This window comes from Fukomys damarensis, unplaced genomic scaffold, assembly GCF_012274545.1.
Source record: "Fukomys damarensis isolate Sample0158 unplaced genomic scaffold, DMR_v1.0_HiC HiC_scaffold_39, whole genome shotgun sequence".
NCBI classification, from domain to species: Eukaryota; Metazoa; Chordata; class Mammalia; order Rodentia; family Bathyergidae; genus Fukomys; species Fukomys damarensis.
The window spans coordinates 43,691,078-43,714,886 of NW_022900951.1; the positions used below are offsets into that span (position 1 = coordinate 43,691,078).

General features: G+C 40.0%; 1 protein-coding gene across 3 annotated transcripts in view; it reads left to right on the top strand.

The window, feature by feature from the left end:
- Positions 1-23,809, top strand: part of Clcn5 (chloride voltage-gated channel 5) — a 215,287-nt gene that overhangs the window by 182,639 nt on the left and 8,839 nt on the right. For 2 of the 3 annotated variants that reach the window (XM_010606305.3, XM_010606304.1), the window contains exons 4-10: positions 6,059-6,210; positions 9,823-9,922; positions 13,756-13,943; positions 17,430-17,552; positions 18,603-18,809; positions 21,883-21,963; positions 22,197-22,739. In XM_010606305.3, the coding sequence (XP_010604607.1) occupies positions 6,059-6,210; positions 9,823-9,922; positions 13,756-13,943; positions 17,430-17,552; positions 18,603-18,809; positions 21,883-21,963; positions 22,197-22,739 (1,394 nt within the window). Of the gene's footprint in view, positions 1-3,528; positions 3,772-6,058; positions 6,211-9,822; positions 9,923-13,755; positions 13,944-17,429; positions 17,553-18,602; positions 18,810-21,882; positions 21,964-22,196; positions 22,740-23,809 lie in introns of those variants that run through there. The other variant, XM_019204853.2, reaches the window with a different exon arrangement.

Sequence of the window (23,809 nt, forward strand, 5' to 3'; positions counted from 1 at the left end):
CGGGGGTGTGAACTCGTGTAGTTGCGCTTGCAAGGCAGGCACCAGAACTACTGAGCTGAATCCCTGGCCCATGGGGAGTCTTTTTTGAGACATAGTCTCTCTATGTTGTACAGGCTGACCTCCAACTTGCGGACATTCTTGCGTCAGCTTTTGTACCGGGAATGAACTCGTGTAGTTGCGCTTGCAAGGCAGGCACCAGAACTACTGAGCTGAATCCCTGGCCCATGGGGAGTCTTTTTTGAGACATAGTCTCTCTATGTTGTACAGGCTGACCTCCAACTTGCGGACATTCTCTTGCGTCAGCCTCCCAAGTGTGCCACCATGCTTGACATTATATATTTTAAATATTTCATTTTTCCTATCCTAAAAATTAACCAATATTTTTAAGTCCCTGGTCCACACTTGTACCAAACGGCCATTAAAGTATCTTCATATGCTGAAAGTTTTCAAAACATTGCTGTAGGAGCCACTGATAACATAGAAACTGGGAAATAATCTGGTCAGATCTGTGTTCCAAAAACATAACTCTACTTGCCCCAAAACATTAACTCTTGTATTTTTATCTTAAGATGCATTAAAACACGGGTAGCATTTTGTCTTGTGTTCATAATATATCAATATAGTATGACTATATATTTGTAATAACATCAGACCCACACTGAGCCATCTGTATAATGAATATACAATATGTTCGAGAGTCTAAATTTGGCAGAGAATGAAGGATAGAAAAGAATAAAAGAAATACAGCTTGTCAGACTCTGACTACCAGTGCTTCATTTGCTAATTTTAAAATACATTTCATTGTATGAACACCAGCTCTCTAGTCTCAAAGTAACTTTATATGGAATAAAAATGTGTGTCCCCTGGAATTGCTGATGAAAAATTTGAGAAAAATCTGAACTTCCGTTAAAAGTTATTAACATGGGTCCAACTACCCAATCTATAGAACTATATCTTTTTCAGATAGCATCTTGCTATGTAGTTCAGACTGATTTTGAACTTATTATGTAGCCCAGGCTGGTCTTGAATTCATGGCAATCCTCCTGTCTCAGCCTCCTGAGTCCTGGGATTACAGGCTTGTGCCACCACGCCCAGCTAGAACTAGACATTTTTTTAAGTATCAAAAAATAATATCTTCTCTACATGCTGTTTTGGGTGAATTGTGAAACAGTCCTGACAAGATAAAGCTTATTGGGTAATATAAGTGATGACTGGGGGTGTGGCTCAGTGGTAGAGCAGGCCCCTCTCTTGCACTGCAAAAGAAAAGAAAAGAAAGGAAACAAAAAAAAGAGAGAAAATGTTAGTGAATACCATAGTGGTGTTCAGACAGTACACATAAAATACTGGGGCATAGTGGCACATGCCTGTAATCCCAGTACTCAAGTTCAAGGCTAACTTTAACTACCTTTAGAGACCCTGTCTCAAACAAACAAACAAACAAACAAACAAACAAAAAAACCACTTTAATAAAGGGTAGCATTGAAAGAGGCTTGTGGGGTTGAGTACGTGTTATGGTTTGTGTCTAGATGTCTCCCCAAGCCTCAGGTGGTCATAGGCTATTTTGGAGGTGGCTGAATCTACAGTGTGTAATTTCTTTGTGGTGGGGCTAGACCCTTGGGCTCTAGGGTTAAGGGCTTGAGTGCTACTCACCCTAAGGAGTCTGAATAAGATAAAAGGGGCAGAAAGACACTGGTACGGTCCACTGTTCCTTTTGCTGTCTTGTACTGCCATGGACTGTTGCCCTTCTGCCACCCTGCCTCAGAGCCAGCTGATTAGGGACTGAAACCTCTATGAACTGTGAGCCAAACAAACCTTTCCCCCTTAACTTTGGGTGTTGGGTATTTTGTCTCAGCAATGAGAGAAAAGTAACTAACACAATATGTAACCCTCTTTTAATACATTATACATAGTTTTCTAAATGTTTAATTGTGTAAGATTGTCACACGGTGCATCACCGTAGAGCTATTTTTTATAGTATTGTCACTTATTTCCACTTAATATCAATTGCCACTTCTTTTAAGTTCTCCTCATGAATGCTATGTTAGTTCATCAAGAGAGTGAGATATTATAATTAACCATGGACTGAAAGTGTACAGGTTTCATGTAATGTCTCACATTTCATAGGGTTTTGTATTAACGTTTTAGAATTATCGAGCCTTAAGACTGATGACAGTAATAACATTTCCAAGCCCTGCATGTATGGTCTGATTATTGGAGCGCACAGTGACTGAGTTAATGCTTAACAGTGGCTATTCTGCTGATTCAGTTAGGAAGCTGGGAGATGGCAATTTTATTCTTTTTTACTGGACTGATATTATTGCACAATTAATTAAGACCTGCTTAAAAATAGCCTTCAGAATAGGGCCAAGAGAGGATAAGCCTTTAAAACAATGGAAATGTAGTGAATTTATTGTCAGGGATGCCATAGCTACTTTTATCCAGGTTGGATGAAGAGTTGATTTTGCTTTCAGAGGAGAACACTACTAGTAAGAAATGATTCGTTTTCTTGATTGTTCTCTGGAGAATAGGAGCAACGAAAGAACTGACCTTGTGTGGTAAGTTCAAATGCAATTCAGTTTTTCACATTTTTATTTTTTTTTAATGTGTTACTGGGCATTGAACCCAGGGCCTTGCACTATTAAGCGTGTGCTCTACCACTGAGTTGTATCCTTGACCCCAGAATAACACTTTTTAAAGAAAAGATGGGGTCTGATTAGTACCCAGGCTGGCTTTGAATTTCTGGGCTTGTGATCTCTTGTCCCAGCCTCGCAATTAGCTGGAGGAAATACAGGTGTAATCTACTGTATCTGGCCTCACAATTTCCTTTAATTATACCCAGAGAAAGTGAGACATACATTATATGTGTACATTTTAAAGAATAATTATAAAGTGGTTACTCAGTCGACCACTGTCCTGAACATGAAAAATGACCAGTGTTATGAAAGCCCCACCTCTGCCATGCACTTTTCCCAGCAACTCCTTCTAGTAGCTCTTGTCTTAACATTTGTCATTTTCTCCCTTCTCTTTATAATGTAAGCATTACATTATCTGAAAATGGTATAATTTAAGTGTGCCCTTTTGGGGGGGTTACTGGGGATTGAACTAGGACCTTGCATTTGCGAAGCAGGTGCTGTGCCACTGAGCTAAATCCCCGGCCCAAGTGTGCCTATTTTTGAAGTTATAGGAATCGATTTGTAATGTTATGTGCTTTGTGCCTGCAGTTTTTCGTTCAGCATTCTGTTTGTAAGATTTTTATCCATGTTACTGTTACCCAGTGCATTTAAAAAAGCCTTTTCTGTGTGTGTAGTATTCGCCCCCCCCCTTTTTTTAACTTTTGACCCCTGTAACTCAAAATGCTTTTGGACATTTTTACTTTACCTTCTCAGACTTTCTGCTAAATGAGGTCCGAACAGCAAAACTTGTCTGGAGCCTAGTTTTCTGAACTGATATGTGTGTTGGTGGCATTTGTTTAGATGAGGCTACATCTTTAAGGCTTCTGTGCTCGGTTAAAAATCTTCCTTTTTCCAAGGCTGGTCCAAGGGTCTGGTCACGTGATCCCAACAGTGACATCACACTCTGACCGCCAGGGAGCACTGGTGACTCTTTAGGTGGCGTTTGTTGCTGTGAAAAGCGGACAACGCAGCAAGTGCCCTTCTAAAGTGCCCCAGAGCGGAGCTCCGTCTGTTAAAGCGCCTCAACCTAAATGACCAAATGTGGGCTGTCAAGGTTATTTCTTCTTTGAGACAGAAAAAAAGGAAACTGTGACTGAAGGTAAGCAGGCTTGACTCAGGACTGAAGCGTGTCCCCGGGAGGAGGAGATCTGGAGAATCGCAATCAATCTGTAGTAGGATTCTAATCACTGCCTGCCCTTTTCAGAGGCCTGACAATTGCGTCTCTAACAGGAGACGGATGACAAAGGAGGAGGATGCGGTGCTCATGTTACCTAGTGATGTAATAGGATTCTTTCTCTCCTGCCAGGACGCTGTTGCAGATCTTCATTTTACCTTAAGATCCTAAAAGCTGGGGGCCTCATTTGAAATATAGTGTAACATTAGATAGCTACTGGATGCTTTTTAAAATGGGCTTCTCAAAATTCGTTTTTTTTTTTCTTCCTGAAAAGAAAACTCTTAAACCAGTGTAAATTCAAAGGAAGCATTAACCTGCCTGATAGCAACAACAACAACAAAAAAACATTTTCTGGTTGTTTGGTGTCCTGTGTTCATCTCAGCACTAGACTTGAGAATTGAAACAGCTTGGTCCCCCACCCCTATATTTATTCTCTTTCTCCTTTTGCCCTTATATCCTAACTGGATTCCCCCTCCAAGCTCTCAACATACCAGCTTTCATCTTTATCAGTGTGACACTGACAAGATAGGAAATGCTGGGTTGGTGATTCAGCAGCCATCCATTTTATAGCCAGGTACGAGTGAAGATATGGGAAGGACTTTGGTTTGGGGTTTTAAGATTAACTTGTTCATCTCTTGCATGCCTTTCTCCCTGTCCCACCCCCCACCCTCCAGATGATTTGGACTCTGCTGAGCTTTTCCTGTCAAATGTGTACATTGCTTGTAAAAGGTATGCTGAATTAGGTATTTGAAAGATTTATAATTGGCAAACCATACACAGCTTGATGTGTTCATTCAAACTTACCCATGGGAGTGCTGAAGTTGTCTGGTAGGAGTTTCTAGCAGAAGTAGCAGGAGAAGTAGTCAAGCTGAGGCCTACTTGGGCCTTCTCTGCAGAGGAGTTCATTACCAAATATCTGGACAAGGCCTTGTCCCTGCCAAGGTTGGTCTGCAAGTGTGAGCTTTAGCTATGAGCGTATTACTTTGCACCCCCTCATGTTTATTTGTATAAATTCCTCAATACTGTTTTACATTTTATGTTTAATAGCAATATTGTTCTAGCAGATGATGTTCCCCAAATATTTTGAGTGAGTCTAAGTAATACTAACCATGTGTGAGGTACAATTACTTGGTTTAAATACTTCTCCCTCATTCCTTCTGTTCATCAGATGCATTTTGGTTCAGCCGGTATTTACTCAGTATCAAGTATGTATTAAGACTCTGGGGAGAAGGCAGTGACAAATCAGATATAGGACTACCAGCAAAGAGCTTCTAGTCTAGAAAGGAAGAAAAGCTATATGCATAATTGTAAAGGAAGTGCCAAAAAGAAACAGATAGTAGGCGGGCACATGGATGTGTTTCTTCTAGTCGAAGGATCAGAGAAAGACATAACATCATTGAACCATGCACTGTTCTCTAAATCTCCATGCAGATTGCAGACTGTTTGATATACAGTAGACCCTTGATTTATGGATCCCCAGGGCCAGTGTTAACTAAGTCAACACAACTGAGATTTGGATGTTTACCTGGGTACATGTTATAGAAAACAAGCAGATGAATCTTCTATTAACCTAATTAACTCAAGTTGTTCATATGTCAGGCCAATCATAACTTGAGGGTCCACTGTACATGGAAAATCTCTACAAGGCTATTATGTCAGGAATCAACATATTCTACCTACTGAATGGAAATTTGTACATTTCAGCTAGCTTAACTTTGGAAAAGGCCAAGATGCTTCCTTTGGAGTTCCTAGTCAGGCAAAAGCTACTTCATAGGATTGGATTACTGCCCTATTAGTGTAAAATGATTTCTGACGTGATAAGCGTATAATAACCTTTGACTCTTTTGTCTTCCTCTCCTAAAGCAATACCTGAGGTACTCCAAGCTCCTTTCTGTCTCTTCTTCCATAAACTGTTTCCTTTTGCACATTGGCTTGCATCATTTCTCTTTGTACTCTTCCCTCTATCTGTTCCTTTCCATTCTCACTGCCTTTAGCTACTCATTAGTGACTCATTTGTTTGCGCCTTTAACACAGAAACCTCTCAATGCAATGGACACCCCCACTGGGTGCGGGTGATCGTGTACTTTTAAGTACAACCTAACTGTGGTCATCTGATAATTTATGGGCTTATCTGTTGGAGCTTAGAAAGGAGATAGTATTAAAAATGCTGAGTGTCAGAAGTACTAATGTCTATTTTTCCTGTTTAATGCAGGGGACAAGTCCTATAATGGTGGTGGAATAGCTTCTTCAAATAGGATCATGGACTTCTTGGAGGAGCCGATTCCTGGTGTAGGGACCTATGATGATTTCAACACAATTGATTGGGTGAGAGAGAAGTCTCGAGACCGGGATAGGCACCGGGAGGTAAGAGAAAAGATAGCACAGTAGTAAGTGTTAAGAAATACCAGGGGAAGAAGTTATTCTTTCTGGTCTTGGCTTTCTTGAGCTGAGGATGTGGCTGAATCTGGTTTCCATAGGGAAGGGAAGGTTTGATTTTTGAAACTTATTTTTTGACATCTTGTATATGATTTTAATCCAGTATTTAAAAAATTGTATATCATGATAATTTGTTTTCCCATAGTATGTGGTTGAAAAGGATTCTTTTTTTTTGTTTGTTTGTGTTTTTTTTTTTTTTTTTTTGGTACCAGGGATTGAACTCAGGTCTTTGTGCTTGCTAGGCAGCCCACCAAACTGCTGAGCTAAATCCCTGGCCCTTGGAAAGGTTTCTTAACAGCCCTAGAATAAGTATAAATTCCTTTGTGGGGTTGAAAGTAGTGTTGGAGGAGGGTGGCAAAATAATTGTCAAATAATCTTCCTCCCTCATCCTGTCTTCCTTTTACAGTTTTTCCCTTGAAACAAGATTTTTTTATTTTTGTTTGTTTACTTATTTTTTGTGGTACCAGGGATTGAACGCAGGACCTTGAGCTTGCGAGGCAGGTGCAGTGCCACGGAACCAAATCCCTGGCTCGAGATTTTTTAAACTAAGAAAAGTAAATGGGCTTTGTTTAAAAGAATAAAATACAAAATTTCTCACAGCCCTGGCATTTACTCCTTATGGTTGTATCTCATGTACAACCATAAAACCCAATAAATTTATGCATTCAACTCCAATAAAACTGCAATACCAATCAAATTCAGATTAAGGACATTAATTAATAGGTAATCGATGGTACTCAGGGCTTTGGCACAGGGTTTTTGTATTTGGTAAGAGAATTTCCCACTTCTCTTTTCAGAGTCCCTTGGAAACTTCTCTGAGTGCTCTAACAGGGTTGTCTTCACCTTGTTGCTTTGTACTATTTAAACTGGGGACTCACAATGTCTTTTCTTTGTTGTTGTTTTTTGTATGGGGGATCAAACCCAGGACCTTGCACTTGCAAGGCAGGTGCGGTGCCGCTGAGCTAAATCCCCAGCCTTGCAATCACGATTTCTAGTTTGCTTAAGCGCCATAGTGGAGAGCTATTAAGAAGGCAGTTGCATTAGAGTCATTCATAGGAAAATGGATGCATATTGAGGCCATACTCTTAAGTGAAATAAATAAGTCGCACATATGTAAATACCAAATAGTTTCTTTGGTGTGAAAAACTAAAAGTGTAAATAAGAGGCAAATGGTATAATTGACAATGTGAAATAGAAAGAAATGGGCTAAAGGTGTAGGGGAAGTGAGAAGGGTAGGGGAAAGGGAATAAGGGAAAATAAAAAATATGAGAAAATGAAAAAATGGAAATAAAATGTTTGTAAATGGGGAAGGGAGGAGGGGGTGAAGGGAGGGCAGGGACAAGGGAAAAAATGAGAACCAGGACCTGTCATGTAAAGGTACAAGATCCATCCCAATGATGACTGTAGCTGTACTGTGTACCTAAAATGTACCAATAAACTCAATGAGGAAAAAAAATGACGAAGGCAGTTGCCCAGTCCCAGCCCAGAGATTCTCAGTAGGTGATCCTCCAGCAAGTCTTTTCTTCAGGCCACTGTAGCAATAATGTTTTCTTTCTCTCTTACTATTGCTGCTTGCCCTACAAATTTAAAATTTGATTGTTAAGATGACTCCATTCTCTCTGAGTTCATGATTCCCTCCTTTTAAAACCAAGTAAATTTCCTGAGCATTTAAGTGAAATTCGCTTTTCTTGCTCGTTTTTTTTTTTTTTTTTTTTGAGGTCTGGGCATGGAACCCAGGTCCTTGCACATGTTGTGTAAGCACTCTATTACTGACCTACACCTCTAGCCCTTGCTTTTCATTCTTAAGCCTTTCCCAGATCCTGACTGGTTTTCTTAAAAGCACCTAAACCTAAGAGTCAGGTTGTCCTGGGTTCAGTTTTTGAGAAATTTCTACTTAATCCTTGGAACTGTGGTAATTGCATTGAGTTTACTTATGACTACACAAAAGGATGTTCTCTCTATAAGGCATTTTATGTTTTTCATGAGATTTCTGTAGTACACATAACATATGTACTCCATCAATAGGCAGGCTTTAGAATTAAGACTCTTCTGGCTTTAGAATTTCTGCTTTCAGAGTTCAATCTGTCATCCATTACATATTCAACATGCTATTCAAATTATGAGAGTCACCTGTGATATGCAGGCGCCATTTTTCATTAATGGTTGCATCTGAGATAAATGATGCCAATTACTAGTCCAAAACCAATTAAAATATGTTCATCATATGGTCCACAGAGACTTTTTTTAAGCATCAACTGTTCATTATCAGAAAAAAATAATGTCATGGGGACAAATGTAACCTCATCTGTTTTCATCACTCAAATTGAAAAGTTATAGGTCAGAATGCATTTTAAAAGTCCTTTTGAATTTTTCATAATTTACTACCTATTTAAGATATCGAGAGGAACATGGGGCAACTTCAACTATTTCAAGGGTAAATAGTACAGAGAAGGGGGAGTATCAGTTGCACAACTGGCAGAATGTTGGTGTTAAATGCTGGCGCTGAAGGGTTAAATCAACAAGGGTCAGACCTAAAAAGTCAAAACTTCCTTTACCTCTGATAGGCTCAGACACTGCCTTGCAGATTTATGGAAATGAAAGAAAAGCGTTACTGGTAACACTTAGTATCTGTAACCCATGTATACAATTAGGGGTTTATGGGCTCAAGTTTTGAGATTTGTCTGACTTGAGCCACAGCCATAGGAAGTAAATCTTAAATTATACTTTCACTACTCACATAAGCCTGTGTCTGCTTATTCTTTGCAAGACAATCAAAATAGTTTCTGGGATTATATCCTAGAGGGCACGAAGAGACCCCTACAGTGAACAAAGCAGGTTGATGATTATAAGAAATTAACAACTAAGTAAGGAAATCCTAAATAAGGTACTTGGGAGCATGACAAACTGTAGATAAGGCACGTACAAACCACAGCCTGCAGGCCACTTGCTCTCTTTTTTTTTAATGTTATAATGACAGATACAAAAGGAAATATGTATATACATGCACCATACTTCTATTCTATATGTGTCCCTCTGCACTCACTGTGACCCACTGAGGCCAGGTATGGATTACACATGCCTGCTGCATATGGAGGTAGAGTTCAGTAAGCCTCAGAGCTCCTGGTGAATTTGGTTGAGCTAAAGATTGTGTAAGAAGTAACTTTCAATTGGTCTCTGTTTCCATGTGATTTGTCATTGTATTTTTTTTTTTTGAGACATAGTCTCATTACATAGCTCAGGTTGGTTGGCGTCAAATTCCCAGTGATCCTCTTGGGCTTTTTTTGGCGGGGGGTATAGGAATTGAATTTGGGTCCTTGTGCTTGCTAGGCAGGCAGGTGGCGGCACCACTGAGCTAAATCCCCGGCCCTCCCAGTGATCCTCTTGCCTCAGCCTCCCAAGTGCTGGGATTATAGGTGTGTGCCACCCTGTCCAGTTGTCATTTTATTTTTTTTGTCATTGTGTTGTTTACTGAGCAATGTTGAGGTAAAGGAAGGGTATATGGAAAGTGTACTGATATATATTTTTTTCACTTCCCTCTAGATTACCAATAAAAGCAAAGAGTCGACATGGGCCTTAATTAACAGTGTGAGTGATGCTTTTTCCGGCTGGCTGTTGATGCTCTTTATTGGCCTTTTATCAGGTATAGTAAACTATGTTCGTTTTCACAACAAATCTCCAGAAATTGTGCCATGCACCTCTCTTAAATCATGGACTAGGTGGAGTGCTGTTTTCCAACCTGAAATGAATTGCTGGTGAGCTTTTTGGATGCTGAATGTCCCATCTGTAAAGGAGTAGTAATGCTTGCAAATCACCTCCCTGAAATAAATGAGGAAATGCATGTGAACACCTTTTGTGTGCTATATGGTACTGTGTCCGTTGTAACGGATATTAGCCATGCACGACAGCACTTGTGTTTAGGAAGAACCTGTCTTTTGGAGATAGTCAGGATTTTTATACACATTCTAAATGGGGTCTAGGAGAGAAGGTGCAGAAAAGCACTTCCTGAGACATTCTGTGGCTGTCTCTTAGCATTTTGTCTACTCTCCTATTTGATGGTATAGACAGGCATGTAAGTTACATCCACGCTCACAACTGAACTTACGATTGCATTCTTCCATGATGGCTGAGGGTGGGATGGTACCATCTAGTTCTGTAACCTCCTCGACCATTCTAAATAATACAGGTTGAATATGTCTTATCTCTTATTCAAGATGCTTGGGATCAGAAGTGTTTCAGATTTTTTAAATTTTGGAATATTTTCATATATATAAACAGCCAAGGACACCAGGCAGAGCTGCCGAGAAGTATGCCCTGTGATATTAAAAGATGGGGCTTGGAAAGATCTGGAATCCTGAGCTGAAATATAAATTGGTTGGGAAAGCTGGAGGACATGGCATTAAGATGACAGTTAATGGCACAGGTTCTAGTTTCAGCCAGCTGGGCTTTAAATCCTAGTCTTGCTACTTGCCAGGATTTCTTAACCTCTAGAAGCTTTCATTTACTGACCTGTTAAATGGAGATATAAAAGTAGCTGTGTTAAGAGTATTCTTTGAGGAGTAAATACAATATGGCATTTAGCACAGTGCCCAGTTGTTAAAGCTGCTGCTGACTTAGGGATAGTGATCCATGAGCCATGATGTAGAAAATGGCTACAGCAAATAAAAAATGGCTTATCTATAGCTGAGTTTTCAAAAATTGCCTAGGACAGTTATGGCAAACATGTTAGAGTTTTCAGTGATAATAAACAGCTCGCTGCAGCACACCTGCCATAGGCTTGCAACCATTGGCCTAGGGTAAATGTTGGCAAAGCTTTTCTGTAAGGGGGCTAGATAGTAAATATTTTAGGGTTTATGGGCCAACTGGTCTGTGTAGCATCTACTGCGCTCTGCTGATGGAGCACAAAAGTAGCCATAGACCATAGGTAAACAAATGAGCTTGGCTGCCACCAGTACATCATTATTTACAAATAGAGGAGTGGACAGGGTTTAGCCTTTGGGTTGCAGTTTGCCAATCCATAACCTAGGGTTTTAACTCTGTCCATTCTGGCTCTTACAGGAGAGAGAAGATGGTCACTTTGGGGCTGGATAATAATAGCCTAGGTGATCTTTAGTGCCAAGTATTGCAGAGAAGCTGAGGAGAAGAAACATGATGAAGAAAAGGTTATACAATCTGCCAGTCAGGAGTGTTATCAGTGACCTTGAAAAATCATCTCAGAGAAATATTAAGAGCTAGTGTTCAAGGAAAGGCAGCCAGTGTTGAAGTTCTGGTCGTGATTGGAAAGGGAAGGGGGCGCAAAACTTGAAATGGTAACAAGGGCAAGGGATAGCATTTTATATTTGGGGGCCAGGGGAAGCCTGGTTACCAGAGAAGAAAGAGCCAATTGGGAGAAGAAGGAGAGGAGGGAGAGGCAGAAGGGAAGACAGGAGTGAGGAGTAGCAGTATTGGGTGAAATCAGTTAGGCATACACGAGACAACCAGAGATGAGCCAAACTGTAGAGCAGCATGTTAATCTTCTGAATCCAGGCGGTAAGTGCAGTAAGAGAAGAGAAGGCTAGGGCTGTATTGTCTGAAAGCAGGTGTCAAGCAGTGCGCTAGATTTGTCTAGGTTATTCCAACATGTAAATATCCTGTGCTATCACTTTTACGCCTACCAAAGCACACAGGTGATGTGCCCTGTCTCCTGCTGGAATGTAGGCGTAGCGTCCTCAAATTTTTAATGTATATCTCATCAGTAGATGGTCAGTGAATATTTTTTCCCTTAATAGAAGCAGTGTATCTGAATGCAGGAGCAGTCTGGAAATTCAGGAGCTATGAATTTTATAATATCCTTACTGTTTCCCAAAAATCACAATTCTGGGCCATTTAATGTCCCCATGCCAGAATTTTTTCATCTCAATGACAGAAATGACAAGAAGGCCAGAATCTAAAATGCTAAGACTATCTTAACCCTACTAGTCTGCTATATACCTCCACTGTTTATTCCTTCTTAATTTTCTGTGGTGAACATTCTGCATATAATACCATTTGTTTCTTCTCACTAAGAGAAATTCAGAATGTTCATGTTCTAGGTTCAAGAGGCTTCAATATGTATAAAGTTTCTAGCTTTCCATTACAGTTTGTGGTTTTTTTTCAGTTATTATGTAATTTTGTTAGTACATGTTTGTAATGTATAATGATTACATTCATCGTGGGGAATTTGAACATGTATATGATATACCTGAATATTCTCTCTCTCTCTCTCTCTCTCTCTCTCTCTCTCTCTCTCATATTCTGGTACCAGGGATCGAACTCAGGGCCTCACACTTGCTAGGCAGGCACTGTGCCACTGAGCTACATCCTCAGCCCTCCTTAATTCTTTTTTGACCCCTTCCCCACCCATCTCTCCCCACTCCCTCCAACTCTTGATACCCTTCTTATTTGAAAAAGTACTATTTCCATTTTTCTTCGGTTCTCTTTTTGTGAAATCCTTTTTCTCTTCCTTCCTTCCCTGCTCCATCTCTTGTCCCCCTTCCCATTCGAAAAAGATCTTCCTACTTCTGATTATCTATCCATTTGTTCTTTTATACCACAATCCCCTTAGCCTAGAATACCTTCCTGCCATGATGTACAGCTCCTTGTCCATGAAGCAGACCTCTGCTGTCCAGGCTTAGTCTTTCTCCCGTAATCTTCATCAGCTCTCCTCCTGAGCTATCTAAAATAAATGTCATAACTGGGCCTGGTGGTGCCGCTTGTAATCCCAGCACTCAGGAGGCTGAGGCAAGAGGATCGCTGTGAGTTCGAGGCCAGCCTGGGCTACATAGTGAGTTTAAGGCCAGCCTGAACTACATAGTGAGGCTCTGCCTTAAAAAAAATACAACCCCAAAATAAAATAAAGTAAAATAAAATAAACAGCATAGAATTCCTCAGTGTGGGCGATTCATGGTTTCTCAACTTTGTATATACAAGGAAAACAAAATATCAGATAAGCTTTACTGTCTTTGTGGATCAGTATTCATAACTCAAAGTCAAAGCAATATCTTTGCCACATAAATTCAGTTTAAAAACAAATCTTCTCACCCAAAGTAATTGTTTTTGACATGAGGTCTTGCCATGTAGTTGAGGTTGGCCTTGATCTCACTATGTAGCCCAGGCTGGCCTCAAACTCACAGCAGTCCTCCTGCCTCAGCCTCCCAAGTGCTGGGATCATAGGCGTGTGTCACCACACCTGGCCCCACCCAGTCATTTTGTTTTTCTCTTAAGTCTCTCCTGTATGCAAAATTTTTAGACATCAGTGTTTTATAGAGAGACAATAAGTAAAAACCAAACAAAAAGACAATCAGAGAGAAGTGGCAGGTGGAATGGAAACGTCTGTGTTTTGTCCTTTTTCAAAAATTCCTTTTCCCTCATTTTTGCTGACAAAGATTATTCCGAGTATTGTGAAGAACAGTTTCACAAATGGAATTTAACTTTGGCCTTGCCTTCCCTCCAAATCAGGTTCCTTAGCTGGTCTGATAGACATCTCTGCGCACTGGATGACAGACTTAAAAGAAGGTATATGCACAGAGGGATTCTGGTTTAACCATGAACACTGCTGCTGGAACTCTCAGCAGGTCACCTTTGAAGACAGAGACAAGTGCCCGGAGTGGAATAGTTGGTCCCAGCTCATCATCAGCATGGATGAGGTAACATGTAATGGTGATGTGTGAACCACTACATTCTATTCTTACTATTTATTTCACGGCTTATACAATACTCGTGACAATTACAGAGTCTTCCCCTTTTTTCTTTTCACAAAAAGGGGAACCTATGCCAGCTGCCTTTTTCTGTGGTTTGTGGAGTCCTATTTCCTTTCCTTCTGATGTGTGGACTCCTTTGTTGCTTATCTTTAAAATTTCAGTTTTAAGTAAGCCTGGTGTTTCTTCTTAGCTGTCAGTAGTGTTACTGGACTTATCTTTCCTTAATAATTTCAATAGGAATGTCAGAGGCAGCCAACAGGGGAGCTGTAATCGCTAACCAAAGATGGAGCAGGTTAAAGTGTTTATCATATAGATATCAACACTGATTTGTTCCTGAGCATTGCATTAGAATATTTTTAAATTATCATAAATTCCATATCAACATAACAAAGTCAGGAATGAAATTGCCCACACTCTCATTGTGCGCTTAAATCATATTTTCATTGTCATATACCATGTTTGTTGATGTGAAAGGTAAATGTTTTTCAGTTCTTTTCCTTCCTCTCACTGCTTTATAATACATCAGAACTCTCCCACTGAAAATACAAGTACACAAAACAAAAAACTCTCTATATATATATATGTTTTTTGAGACAGGGGCTCACTGTGTAGCTCACACTGGCCTTGAACTCACAATGATCTTCCTGCCTCAGCCTTCTGAATGCTGGGATTATAGGTGTGTGGCCCCACACCCACTGGGGCTCCATTTTTTAAAGCTGATCACATAGAAGTAACAACTAGAAAAGTGGTCATTAGAGGATGGGAAGTGTAGTGGAAATATATGTTTTTTGAGACAGGGGCTCACTGTGTAGCTCACACTGGCCTTGAACTCACAATGATCTTCCTGCCTCAGCCTTCTGAATGCTGGGATTATAGGTGTGTGGCCCCACACCCACTGGGGCTCCATTTTTTAAAGCTGATCACATAGAAGTAACAACTAGAAAAGTGGTCATTAGAGGATGGGAAGTGTAGTGGAAAAGAGGAAAGAAAGAGATTGGGCAACAGGCATCAAATATAGTTAGGAGAAGTAAGTTCCTGTGTTCTATATTTATAAAAAACTGGAAGAGATGCCTTTGAAGGTTCCAAACAAAAAGACATGATAATTATTGAAGGAGATAGAAGTGCTAATTACCCTGATTTGAGATCACTACACACAGTGTATGCATAAAATTACCACGCTGTATCCCATAAATACATGTAATTATTATGTGCCAATTAAGAATAAATTAAACATTTTCATTACCCACCTTAGTTCCCAAACAACTTGGGGTGGCATGTACACACACACACAAAATCAGTCAAGGGAAAAGGAGGCTAGGAAAATAATAAAGTCAGTAATGCAGTTTCTGCATACACATGGCTATACATATACGTATTAGCTCAGGGAAGGGGTTCAACCAAGAGGTACACACTGTATGGTGTGTGTTTGTGAGAGTTTAGGTCTGTGCTTCTCAATCTAGGGTATGTTCACTGAGCGTTCTGGTTCTCCTTCTTTAGGTCAGAGAATTGTTTTAATAGTATTTCATATTGTTTTCAAAAATGAAAAGTTAAGCTGGTCATAGTGGTACATACCTGTAATTCCAGCAATTCAGAGGCTGAGGCAGGAGGATCGCTTTGAGTTAGAGACCAGCCTGGGCTACATAGTTCAAGTTCAGCCTCAACTACATAGTGAGACCCTGTCTCCAAAAACAAAAAACAAAAAAAACAGAAGTTATTTATTTATTTATTTTTGTTGATAATGGGAATTAAACACAGGACCCTTGTACTGTGCTACATTTCCAGCCTATGCTCACTTTTAATTTTGAGACAGTCTCACTAAATCGTTAAATTGCTCAGGCTGGGCTTGAAATCGTGATACTCCTACCTCAGCTTCCCAGAATGCTGGAACTATAGGCATCAAAAGTCTATTGAGTTTTATATTCCATATAAGTTTTTTTGGAGACAGGGTCTCACTGTGTAGTTCAGGCTGGGCTTGAACTCTTTATGTAGCCCAGGCTAGCTTTAAGTCCACAGAGATCCTCGTGCCTCAGCCTCCCAAGTGTTGGGATTATAGGAGTGAGACAACCATGACTGGCTATTGCCTTCCATGAAATTTGAATGAGTTTCAACTGCTAATGTGTTTATCGGTAAGCATAACCACCTAGTATTCAAAATTGCTTTTTAAGAAATGAAGTGTGACTTTTTACCAGCACTTTATTGTTGATTTTTTTCTTAGTGGTCAGAACTAGATTTTTTTGTGGCACACTTCATTATTGTAGGGACATGGTCTCAAAAATATATTCTCTCCATTTTAAAAATGGATAAAGGGGTCAAGGGTATTATTGCTCAGTGGTAGAGTACTTGCCTACTATTCATGAGACCCTGGGTTCTATTCTCAGTCCCCCTCAAAAAAAGGTTATTGCCATTTTACTCCTTGTACTGTCTAGCATCGTTAGGGCCTGAAAACCTTCTACTCATAACACTTGTTGCTGCATCTGTGGTAGCAAAATTCTATCAAAGATATAATCATTATATGCACAATGTTTTTAAAAAGTTGATTAAATGGAAGGTAGGATGGTGGTTACCAGGGACAGGGAGGGAAAATGCAGAAAAATAAGCCAAAGGTATAAATCTGCAGATGGGTAGGATGAAATAAATCTAAAGGTCTAATATGTCACACAAAGACTGTGGTTAATATTGTATACCGAAAATTTGCTAAGAGAATAGACTTTAGGTTCTTACCACACATGGAAAAAAGGGTAACCGTGGAAGGTGAGAGATACGTAAATCTGCGGTAATCATTTTGTTATGTAGATATGTATGGAAACAGGTCTGGAAGTGTAGCTCAGTGGTAAAGTATGTGTGCTTTAGCCTGCGTGAGGCCCTGGGTTCCATCCCCAGCACCAAAACCAAAACCAAAGATATTCAGGGATTTTAGTCACTGTAACCTCCTGTGAGAATTGGATATCAAGGCGAGTAGCCGGAAGTGAATGGAATAGAACTGATTTTTTGTTTTTTATGAATAGAACTTTGGATCTGGTTTTTAGTTTCATTGTGCAGACAAGGTCCAGCCATTATGGGGGGAAGGTACTGTTAAACCTCTTGGTAAAATTGACACAGAATCTTATATATATTTGACTACAAAACCTATCAAAACCCTCACATCCAAATGAATTTTGCTTCAGTTGGCTTTTCCTCCATGTCCATTATTAGAATCTGCGGTACATTGCCTTTGAGTGTAGCAGAGCATTTCATTTTCAGCAATGAGTGACCTCACAAGTGTTTCAGTAGTGGTTTTACTGAACAATCAGGAAAGAAACATTTGAGTAATTTAATGTTGATCTTTGTCTTTCTGACCTCCTCTCCTGGAAAAATCATTACTCAAAGGAACTGAATGCCTCAGGGAGCCAATGTAGGGTAAAACAAGCGTCTCTGTTTCTTTCCTTGTTCCAGGGAGCCTTTGCCTACATAGTCAACTATTTCATGTATGTCCTGTGGGCTCTTCTGTTTGCCTTCCTTGCCGTATCTCTTGTCAAAGTGTTTGCACCTTATGCCTGTGGCTCTGGAATCCCTGAGGTAAGTCTGTTAAAATGGTTTTCAAATGTTCATGATATGAATCTCTTTGGGTTAAAATATTTTAATGTATATTCCAGCATATACCACAATGCTTTTTGTAATCCTAGGTATTGAACCCAGGTCTTTGCATTGAGCTACATCCCCAACCCTTTTTAAAATTTTATTGTGAGACAGGATGTCTCTAAGTTGCCCAGGCTGGGCTTGAACTCGCTATCCTCCTGCCTCAGGCTCTCAAGTCACTGAGATTACAGGGTTACACCAGTATGCCTGGCAGTTTTATAGATATTAAACAGAGTCAGTTAAGTTGGGTGTCAGTTGCCTATAATCCCGGCTACTTGGAAGGCTGAGGCAGAAGAATCACTTGAGCTCACAAGTTCAAGACCGACCTGAGCAACATAGTGAAACCTTGTGTTAAAACAAAAATAAAGCCAAAAACCCAAAAAACTTAAACAGGATTTAAGGTCCTCAGGCCTTATAAGATTTCTCTAGGTTTTCCTTCAAGTTTCTTCTCAACCTGGGTTACCTGATTTAGTCGAAGGGGATGATGGTGACTAAAACGCTATTTCTAACTACTTTTGGTTTAGATTGCTTCAGTGACTGCAAGCACTGACACTTTAAGTTGCCCGGGTGACTTTGCCCCGTTCTGTTTCCTGACCCAGGAAGAGTCCCACATTTCTTGGGCAGTTAAGTAAGGCCATACCTAATATTTCAAGTTGTTTCAGGATACTGACCTTGCCCTCTCAGACCATGACAGTTGGGCCACCACTTTATAGAATAAGGAAGCACCTACCCTTGCCTGTGTGGCTGTCTCACCTACACACTGTCGTACTTAGGATATGCTCTTGCCCAGCTGTCACATGGCTGCCACCCCACCCAGAAAGGTACATGACAGCTTGAAGATAAATTCTGGCTTTCTTTGGCTTCTGGGCTCCCTCTCAAACTATATGTTACTTGTTTAAAGGTTCAGTGTCTAATGAGGTCCACATTTTTGCTTCTCAGCCTTGTTTGCTTCCATAGTCTGTATTTAATCTCTCTGTGTTTGACCTGCAGATAAAAACTATCTTGAGTGGTTTCATTATTAGAGGCTATTTGGGTAAGTGGACCCTGGTTATCAAAACCATCACCTTGGTGCTGGCAGTGTCATCTGGCTTGAGCCTGGGCAAAGAGGGTCCCCTAGTACACGTGGCTTGCTGCTGTGGGAACATCCTGTGCCACTGCTTCAACAAATACAGGAAGAATGAGGCCAAGCGCAGAGAGGTAATGGCAACAGGCCTTAATAGTCTTCTTTTGCATGAACGCATAAGCAGTACAATCTTAGGGGTGGGAATTTGGGGACTCTTAAAATTATGAAAGCAAAGACCCTTGGACAGTCCACTTGTAGGGATTTCTCTTACAGACTTTTGAATTCAAGCATGCGTGTGTGCACAGGTGTCAGGATAGTCAGTGCAGTGTTTGTTAACCTAAATTTGAAAATCTGAAGCTACTAGCATGTCCAACAAAAAAAATGTCCATCAGTAAGGGACTGACTAAGCAATAGTCCATTCACACTGTGGAATACTGTACGACAATTAAAGAGAATGAAATAGTCCTAGAGATACTGACATGGAATGCTGGTGATATTATGCTGCTAAATTTAAAAAAAAAGTTTGTGATTAACATGTATAGTATAATTCAGGTAATGTTGGTAAAAAGTGTATTATTTATGCACTTAAAAAGAATATGTCTGGAAAGTGGTCTTAATCCCAAACTGTTAAAAATACCAACTTCTGCTAAGACAGAATAAGGTAAGGAGAAGTAAGGAATTTAGCTTTGTATTTTATATAATTCTATACAAGTATTGTGGCTTCTATTATAAAAGAAGTTATAAAATAATAGGTTTTTAAAAGTTTATTCTTACGGAAGAATACATATAAATGAAGCCAGGCATGGTGGCGCACACCTGTAATCCCAGCACTCGGGAGGCTGAGGCAGGAGGATCGCTGTGAGTTCGAGACCAGCCTGGGCTACATAGTGAGTTCCAGGTCAGTCTCAACTACATAGTGAGACCCTGTCTCAAAAAAAACAAAACAAAACAAAACACAAAACAAAACAAATATAAATGAAGTGCATATTCTAGATGTCAGCTTCTTCATCTGTTTCTGCCTACTACTACACATGAGCTGGTTTCTCACTATATTAGTTCACAACCCCTGCCTCAGTTAGCTAAATGAGTCCCTCCACAGCATCTGTATAGTTTTTCTCAAATGTATGTGGTTGTTCAAGGTCCTGAGTTCAATCCTCAGTACAAAAAAAAGCCCAAAAATTGTGTAGTTGTTACTGTGTGTTACTTTGACAACACTCTCTAAGAATTTCTTAGTTGACCGGGGATTTAGCTCAGTGGTTCTGCCGCCTGCTTCACTAAGCACAAGGACCCAAGTTCGATCCCCAGTACAAAAAAAAAAAAAACAAAAAAAAAAAGGAATTTCTAACTCATTAGTTATTTTTATCCTGCTGTAATTAATGACAAGAAAATAATGGGTTTTGCTTTATTTTTCTTGAATAACAAGTCCCATATGGAATGGGTCAAGACCAGGATCGTGTCATTCAAAAGGATTTTTCACAAAATTGGAACCTAGTGATTTCTTCTGAAAACAAAAAAGTTTAACCACAAGGCCCAGGAGGAAACAAGAAATATGTGGAGATTTCAAATATAGAATATATTTTGATAAGTGGAGAAGTTCTGGCATAGTTAGACAGGAGGGAAAAGCTAGAAGGAGGGAGATAGAGACATGTAAGTAGATTGTTTAGCTACCTGTAGAGGAACACAAGCCTGTGTTAAATTGTGGAGGTTGTTCAATGGGGATAACGGACAGAGTGAGAAAATTGAATGAAACATTTTAGTCGGCGAGAGTGGAGTGTTGATTGTTGCTGGTTTTGCATGGGTAGATGTTAATTTGAAAATATAGGTTCTTTCCACGAAAGTGGCATTTTTGTTCAAATTGTTCCTTATGTAATGAGAGGAATTTGATTTGCCTGTTTCTCTGTACAGATGCCATATATTTCTCTGATTTGACACGTGAATATTTGAATCTTAAATTTACTCCCTATCGCATACTCGGACTTTTATTTTCTTCCTGTTGTTTGCACCATGGTGGTAACTCTTTTGTGCTCAAGTGGCCTTGCCAAAGTGGGCAGATGATTGAGAGCAAACAGATTTGAGACGAGTGTAGATGGATTCCACTGTATGGTATAAAACTGAAGCCCGTCAACTAACTCAATTCTTTCATCTCCCTTCTCATTCACTCTGGGCATCATAAAAAAAAAATCCCCTTTCTCAAGTTGCATGATGGCTGTCTTTACCTTTCTCATATGAAAGCCATTTTAGCTTTCCATTTTGAAGTCCTCACAGCTAGCATTGGAAATCTCACTCATCTCTCCCTTTCCCTTTCCTGGGCCATCCTACACTCCCAGGGAAATCTGCCTACTTATTTTGCCAAGAACCGTTTTATTCTTCAAAACTCTTAATTCTGTTTAACTTTCGCTTTAAAATATTTCCTTACTCTCCAGATCATTTGTCTCTCCACAGCAATGAGAATCCAAGGAAAGAACTTGAGCTCTTCAGTCGTTTTCTGTCACCAGAGTTGGTCCTGTACATTTTATATGCACGTACATCCCTGCACACTGAGGTGGCATCCTCTAAATATCACTTTCCTCCTCCTTCTCCTTCTTCCTTCTTCTTCTTTCTTGGGGCTTTCTTACCAAACCTAATCGTGTTTAGGTTTTTCTCATCCTATAATCATCTGGTTGTTTCTCTTCTGTTTCCACAGGTTACTGGGTATGCATTGGGCACATAGTACAGACAACTGTCAATACAGTTGTATGAGTAGTGCTGCCCCTGAATAGCATGAACCGATCATTACTTCAGTTTGGTGTCACTAGAATCTTCTTTAGCATCTCATTCCAAAACATTCCTGTACAAGTTATTCTTCAGGTACATACTAGAAGTACTTTGTTTAGGTAAGGAATAAATAGGTCTCCAAGCTCAAATTCATTTTCTGAAATGGGAGTATTGTGAACGGGGGCATCATTTAGTATAAAGCATGTGCCTAAATCAATCACAGAAGAGTACCCTCTTTCCCCTTTAAGCACGTGAACCATGTCTTTGTGTTCAACATCTGGCATATAGGGCTTGCTCTCCGAATAATTAGAGATTGAACTTCATTTTGAGGCTATGGAACATGTAAAGTTTTTCACAAAAATATTTGGTAACCACTGGTGTTCCTTTTAAAAATGCAGTTGAATTTGGGAAAGTGGTATTATTCTGTCACTAATTTTGAGTTTTGGATTGTAGGTCTTGTCGGCTGCAGCAGCTGCTGGTGTATCTGTAGCCTTTGGAGCACCTATCGGTGGAGTATTATTTAGCCTGGAAGAGGTAATGACTTCTGACTTTCAGCAGAGATTGTGTGTGCTTTAGTGCCAGCAATTTCAGTTAGTATCTATGTACCTTGCAGTCCCTGAGTGCACTGTCCAACTCAGTGCTTTACCATATGACCAGAAATCCCTGGGCAATTTTTATCCTCAACTCTGATGCAGCATTGCCAGTTTTCTGCCTGAAACAGTTTTTGCATAATGACTGAATTTGCTTTCTCGTCTTCTCTCTTATAGGTCAGCTACTATTTTCCCCTCAAAACCTTGTGGCGTTCATTCTTTGCTGCCCTAGTGGCAGCATTTACTCTGCGTTCCATCAATCCATTTGGGAACAGTCGCCTTGTTCTATTTTATGTGGAGTTTCACACTCCATGGCATCTCTTTGAGCTTGTGCCATTCATTCTGTTGGGCATATTTGGTGGTCTGTGGGGAGCTCTGTTTATCCGCACAAATATCGCGTGGTGTCGGAAGCGGAAGACCACCCAGTTGGGCAAGTATCCTGTCATAGAGGTACTCATCGTGACAGCCATCACTGCCATCCTGGCTTTCCCGAATGAATACACCCGAATGAGCACAAGTGAGCTCATTTCTGAGCTGTTCAATGACTGTGGCCTTTTGGACTCTTCCAAGCTTTGTGATTATGAAAACCGTTTCAACACAAGCAAGGGTGGCGACCTGCCTGACAGACCTGCGGGCGCAGGAGTCTACAGTGCCATGTGGCAGCTGGCTTTGACCCTCATATTGAAAATTGTCATTACGATATTCACTTTTGGCATGAAGGTGAGGAATTCTCTTGGTACTCAGTGACTTTATGTGTGGCTGTTGGTTTTAGAGGGCAAAGCCAAGGTAGTAGCTCATGTGGTATGGTGCTTTCAACTTCCCCAACATGATTCCCTGCCAAAACCTTTTACCCCTCACTTGTTCTTATAATTACCTAGACAGTTGCACTTCTGAGATCAAATGCAAACTAGAGTAATGAGATTTGAGGAAGAAATTTTTTTCTTTGGTGTGGAAAACATTTTGGCCCTCAAAAAGGATGGTGATGTGTTTATTCCAGCGCCTCTTGTATCAAAAACCAATACCCAATAGTAGTTTTAGTCCTTATTGAATGACTTTAGAGTTTATTAATTAAGCATACGTATAGGCTGAGCCTCCTGAAGTTGCTGATATTCAACCACTTTGACTGCAGTTTCATAACCCGATACATAGCTAAGAGTATGTTTTACAGTTGGAATCAGTGCTTACTTGTCAACAAGTGGGATCCATTTCACAGGTTAGTACTATACCGTTTAAACTATCAAAAGCAGACATCAGTGTGTTCTCTTCTGGTATGTAGAAGATAGATAAAAAAGTTGATCTCATAGAAGTAGAGTAGAATATTGGTTCCTAAAGGCTGAGAAGGGTACTAGGGAGGAAGATATAGAGAAGGATTGGTTTATGTATATAAAATCGGTTAGGAGGATTTTAAGTTCCACTTTTCTGTAGCATAAAAGGGTGACTATAGTTAATAATTTATTGCATGTATCAAATTAGAAGAGAGGATTTTGAATTTTTCCAGTTCAAAGAAGTGGTAAATGTTCCATGTGATAGAGACACTAATTAACCTGATTTAATCATTACACATCATATACATGTATTGGAATATCACACCATAAATATATATAGTTATTGTGTGTCCATTAAAGAAAACAGACCTAATGCTGGTATGCTTTACATCCTATACCTGTTACCATTTCTATGTTTCAGCAGAAACTAAAAAGGAAAAATTATTAAAGAATTACCCTCCTCCATTCTAGGTTTTGTTTGTTTCTTGTCTTTTCACAGTGCTACTAGGTTATTTCCCTTATTCC